Raw genomic sequence first — 5,229 nt, 5'->3', positions numbered from 1 at the left:
ACGAAAAAAAGAAGAACCAAACTAGCATCAGATATTTCTATTAGAATTCCCTAATAATAGAATTGATATTTAATACCTTACGTATGTTGCAATAAAACTCATGAGCTGGAGATGGATAGACATGTAAAAGGACAGGCCTTCCTTATCTTTTCGGTCGGTCTTACGATGAAGCCATTGGCCTGTTGTCTCTGTTAAAACTTAGAGCAGATAATTTTCAACACCTGATCATAATTTTCCAAGGAGCTATTGTGCTAGCAAGTGATTCTGGAGTTCATCAGGGTTTGGCTGTGCACTTTCTCCATGAATGAGTCTTGGCAGTCTTGAGCTGGCTGATTTATTCCAATGTTACGCTTGCTGGAGATGTTCCATAAGGCTATGGATGGGAGAAGACAACTAATACTGTAACATACATGCAGTCATATGCAGAGGGATTTCTATTCAAAACAAAATGCCTATCATAATATTTATATTTTGACACGAGATGATATGATATCTTAAAAGTACAAAGAAATCTTGTAATATTCCAAATATTATAATGTCAGATTTTGTTGATAAACATTGCATCACTAATCTTTGTTTGGGCTTTTAATTTTTTCCCTTCTCAAAGATAAAAATGTGTAGTTGTTTGTGTGTAGGTGGACAAGCAAGTATATGGAAAAATAGTAAGGTAAATGTAATTATTTGTCAAGAACTTAAAGACAATTTCAGAAACCATTTAATTTCATCAACAGTAATTTCTGCACTTAGCTTTGCCATCTAAAAAACGACAATAAACATAGCTACCGAGGACAGGACATAAAGTGCGGTTTTGGTTTTTGATACCATCTCATCAGTGATTGTAGATTAATTGTTAACTTCCTTGGAACAAAATGGAATTTATTAAAAAATTTATGCTAGCTTTCCCTGAGTAAACAATTTATCCTTCCTCACTGGGCTGAAGGCAGGTTTAGGCCATGAAGGTTAATGCATTTTTCCTGTAGAGCTGGATTAAAGAGTGCGCTTGAATAGTCAAGTTTCCCCAGTAGTGTTAGAAAGCAGCAATTAAAGGTGGAAGCTTAGTGATTTCAAACTAACTTTCAGGCATCGATGATGGGCTTCTGTGGAGTGTCCATGAGGCAGAAGCTCCTGGGATACCTGTCTGCATGCAGCTATGCAAACAATGAAATTTGTTCTGAATCGTGCCAGCGCATTAATCTCGCTGTTAGAGGCACAAGGTTTGTAAATGAAAGGAAAAAAAATTGCTTGCAAGGGGAGAAGAAAACAGTATTAGTAGCGAGTGTGGTTTTGAAAGACATGAAGCTTTTATTGATCCTTAAGTGGCTCATTCACTAGTAACCAATTTTCCTTAAAGGCTCAGAAAGACATTTTTTATGAACCCCTCGATTGCAGTAACGTGCACTCTTTGACTCAGACTTAAGAACAAAAACCACACACAATCATAAAAACCAGATTTCTCCTGTACCTTGCAATTTTTATGAATTAAAAATGGATTTAAATCTGGAATGTTTAACTCTTCTCTCAGGTCTACCTGAGCAAGGACTAGCAACACTTCCTAAGCAAAAAATGGCCACGAAATATGTCCAAGTACACTTACATACCCAAGTTCAAAACAACTTAGTATTTATCACCCACATGTCCTCAGCCACCGTCTCCCCTCACAAATAATAATCACTGTTGCAATCATAAAAGTTTTCAAGATATGGGTAAAGATGAGCCACTACTATTTAAACCTTTGAGACCATCCTCTTCTGCCATGTAACTCTCTTTCTGTGTGTAAATCAAATTATTCAGGAGTCTGCAGCAGTCACAGTGGACCATGGGCCACAGTCACAAACATGAACCTAGAGATTTTTCTGCTGAGCCAATCTTCCCACTTGCTCTGAGGAAGTCAACTGAAAACTCACATACGTCACTCAGTACCCTTTCAGACAGGTCAATACTGACGGAAAACTCCCTTCTGCTCCGTAGAAGTGTACCACACCAGATTTAGACACCTGCATTAACTAAGGAAGAAAACTCTTTATTTTACTGAATAGCAAAGACTTTCCATTCACCTTCCCCTGTTGTTTTTTCCATAGCACAAAAAAAGTATAAATAATTGAATTATCAATACACTATATCTGTGTCTAATCCATCCACAGTCTGGAAGTTAGATAATTCACCGTAACTTGCAAGAGGCAGCATATCTCCAGCTTGCTTTATATGTTGAGTTTGCCTTCTGCAAGTTACTCTATTGTGTGTACCACATACTTCATTGAGTATACCATACACCATCTGTCATGGTAGTACAGAAATGAAGTTGAGAACCATAGCCTTGAGAAATATTCTCCATTATGACATAATGAAGAATTATATATTTAATAAAAGCTCAGAAGAAGCAAAATAAAACATTACTTCAGAATGCAATAAAGCGCTCTCCTCTGGTAAATCTGTCTCCTTTCAAGAGTCTTTCTCATTTCATTAGCAGTACCTCTATATTTTGAGTCTCTGAGGCATTGTCAGAGGGGTTTAATTATTGCTTGTATTTCATGGCAAAAGCACCTCCTAAAATGCAAGTCATGATCATTCAGACTATTGAACCGGCATTAATCCGTTGCTTCCTGCCCCTAAGAATGGTACACTGCAGTACCAGTGTATCTGAAGAAAATACCAACAAAATTCAAACATGACAAGGTTAAAAATCAATTAAATTATATATCAACAAGTAATCTAAAGAGCCTCTCACTTATTTGCCTTGATTTTCTTCCTGAAGACTGAGGTATAAGCACTTCTGTTACAGTGCCAATCTGCATTTAGCAGAACACCCATTACAATTCCTTAAAGTCCAATAAGGCTTCTTGGATGCAGTCTTATTTCTGTCAAGTCGTCTGATGGTGAATATAATTCTTCTCTTTCATCACTCGAGTCAGCACTCTTCCTTTTCTGCTTCCATCTCCAGATTACCATGCTTTATACATAGTGGTAGGAGGGCTCCTCTGTATATTTTGTGCTTTGTAAAGTTACCGTTTTCCATCCATCTCTGTAGTCTTCACTAGATCCTGTCTCAGAAATCTTTACTTTAAATTTAAGTAAGGAATAACAAAACACTTGGCAAATTTTCCAGTAGAACAATTTTTACAGCAATGAGACTAATATTGACAATATAATTCAAAATGGTTTCCCCAAATAAATTTGAAATATATGAATTGATAAGAGAATCACAACAGTTTTATACAAATGCTTTTTTTTTGCTACCGAAGTCCCTTGCAAGCCTGAAATAAAATCCCATGTGAAACAGAAGAAAGGTAAGCGTGGTGTGGGGTCTGATTTAACTTTGCCATTTGAAAATGGCTTGGAGGACTGTCTGTGTAGAGAGAACCACTGGTAAGTCTCAGCAACAGTATTTGTATGTGTGGTGGCCTGTATAGAAATGACTTCATCTGTCATAAGAGTCTAAGATGATGTAACAGCCCACCTGGCACTGGAAACTGTATCATCTTACATGATTGTTTGGAAATGCCCGGTGCCCTCTAGTCTGGTGTAAAATGTGGGCTAAGTCCTTGCCAAGAAACATTTAGAAAAAGAAAATCAGAGTAAACTCTGTCAGCTGATTCTGAAAAGTTGTTAAAACTGCCCTTAACTGTTTTTTATGTCTAGCTGTCTGATACTGGGACTTACACTTGTGTTGCTACAAGTTCCAGTGGGGAGACATCTTGGAGTGCTGTGCTGGAGGTGACAGGTAAGCGATGTCCGGGGGCTGTTTTTCAGTTGGCACAAAATGAAAGTGTAGACTATATTAGAGCAGCCTAAGTCAAATAATCCGTTCTAGAAATTCTTGGATTGAGATGGAGAATTTTTAGGCGGGAAGGCTGGGTTCCTTCACACGCCTTGCATTTCACTGCTATTATCTTTAAATGCCCATTGACATTGCAAAAATTTGGATTTGTCTCCAGTGACAGAGGTATGCTATAACTCTTCTAAACAGGAGTACTAATAAACTGTGGATTTGTCCAGTAATTGGCTTGGGCAAGAAAACTATTATGCCTACACAGAGTCCTATCAAAGTCCAATGTGCTCTCTGTGAATACTGGAGTTGATCTGGATATAGGAACTTTCTTAGCCTTCTAGTAACTGAGGTTTTGATATTTTTTGTAAATTTCAGCAAGGCTGGGCTTTTTTGTTATTCTTTCTTTTCTTTTCTTATATATTTATGTATAACTTTTTGAGTTTCATGGTTTTTTTCTTTCAGTACGAACCTAAAGAATGATAGCTCTTCATCCAAAAATATACGTGGTAATGCAATTGTTGACTTAGTCCTTTAGAGATTAAGAACACTGGTTATGCTCATTTTGCAGATGTTTGGCATGTTTTTCCTTTTAATCTTCTACTTTGATCAAATTTACACAATCAAGGATAAAAAGTAATTGTTCTGTATTTGCCCCTTACAGAATCCGGTGGAGCAACAGTCAGTAAAAATTATGATATAAATGACCTCCCTGGGCCACCATCCAAACCTCAGGTCACTGATGTTACTAAGAACAGTGTCACCCTGTCCTGGCAACCAGGGACCCCTGGAAGCCTACCAGCTAGTGCATATATCATCGAGGCTTTTAGGTATGTGAATTATTCCACTTTTAATCTTCCTTTCTAATTTTGGTTAAACCCTGATACCAGCTGTTCTCCTGGTATTGTGGTGTTCTTTTGGACTCTACACGTATCATTAGAAGCTCATTAAAAGACCCACTTCCTATGGCAGGCATTGATTCTTATTTTTTAATTTTTTCTTTCCAATTTATCACTTTTTTCTAAGTGATTAATCAGAGAAGCCTCTAACTATTTCTTCAGGTCAACAGGAATATAACAGGACAATGCAGTCATTATTTGTTACTTTTCCCTTAGCATTGAGGATCAGTGAGAGCCTCCTGTGGGAATGCTGCAGGTCAAATCATTTGGGCCAGTGTTATCTTGACTATTGTAGTACAAATAATCTGAAAAGAAATGGATAATCCTGAAGCCTCTCTGCATACTTTAATTCCCGTTCTTGTTAAAGCAGCACCTATTAAAGAGTGAAAGCACTTTAAATTTCTATTTTTTACTGGTTTAGATAGACTAAAACTCTTAACTGAAAAGGCTAGTGTTTATAATTTAGGCTTTCATCCTCCAGCCTGAGGTTGAAGAGAATCCAGCTGCTCCCTTCCACACAGCAGCACTTAATACGTGGTAGGAAAGAACTCCTGGGCCCCGGTTCAG

General features: G+C 37.5%; 1 protein-coding gene across 1 annotated transcript in view; it reads left to right on the top strand.

The window, feature by feature from the left end:
• Positions 1-5,229, top strand: part of ROBO2 (roundabout, axon guidance receptor, homolog 2 (Drosophila)) — a 623,567-nt gene that overhangs the window by 334,322 nt on the left and 284,016 nt on the right. The window contains exons 11-12 of the mRNA XM_009327889.1: positions 3,637-3,718; positions 4,428-4,593. Of these exons, the coding sequence (XP_009326164.1) occupies positions 3,637-3,718; positions 4,428-4,593 (248 nt within the window). The remainder of the gene's footprint in view (positions 1-3,636; positions 3,719-4,427; positions 4,594-5,229) is intronic.

This window comes from Pygoscelis adeliae, unplaced genomic scaffold (genome assembly GCF_000699105.1).
Source record: "Pygoscelis adeliae isolate BGI_AS28 unplaced genomic scaffold, ASM69910v1 Scaffold14, whole genome shotgun sequence".
NCBI lineage: Eukaryota > Metazoa > Chordata > Aves > Sphenisciformes > Spheniscidae > Pygoscelis > Pygoscelis adeliae.
Note: the sequence above shows the minus strand (reverse complement) of the source record. Positions and strands in the feature narration are given on the sequence as shown.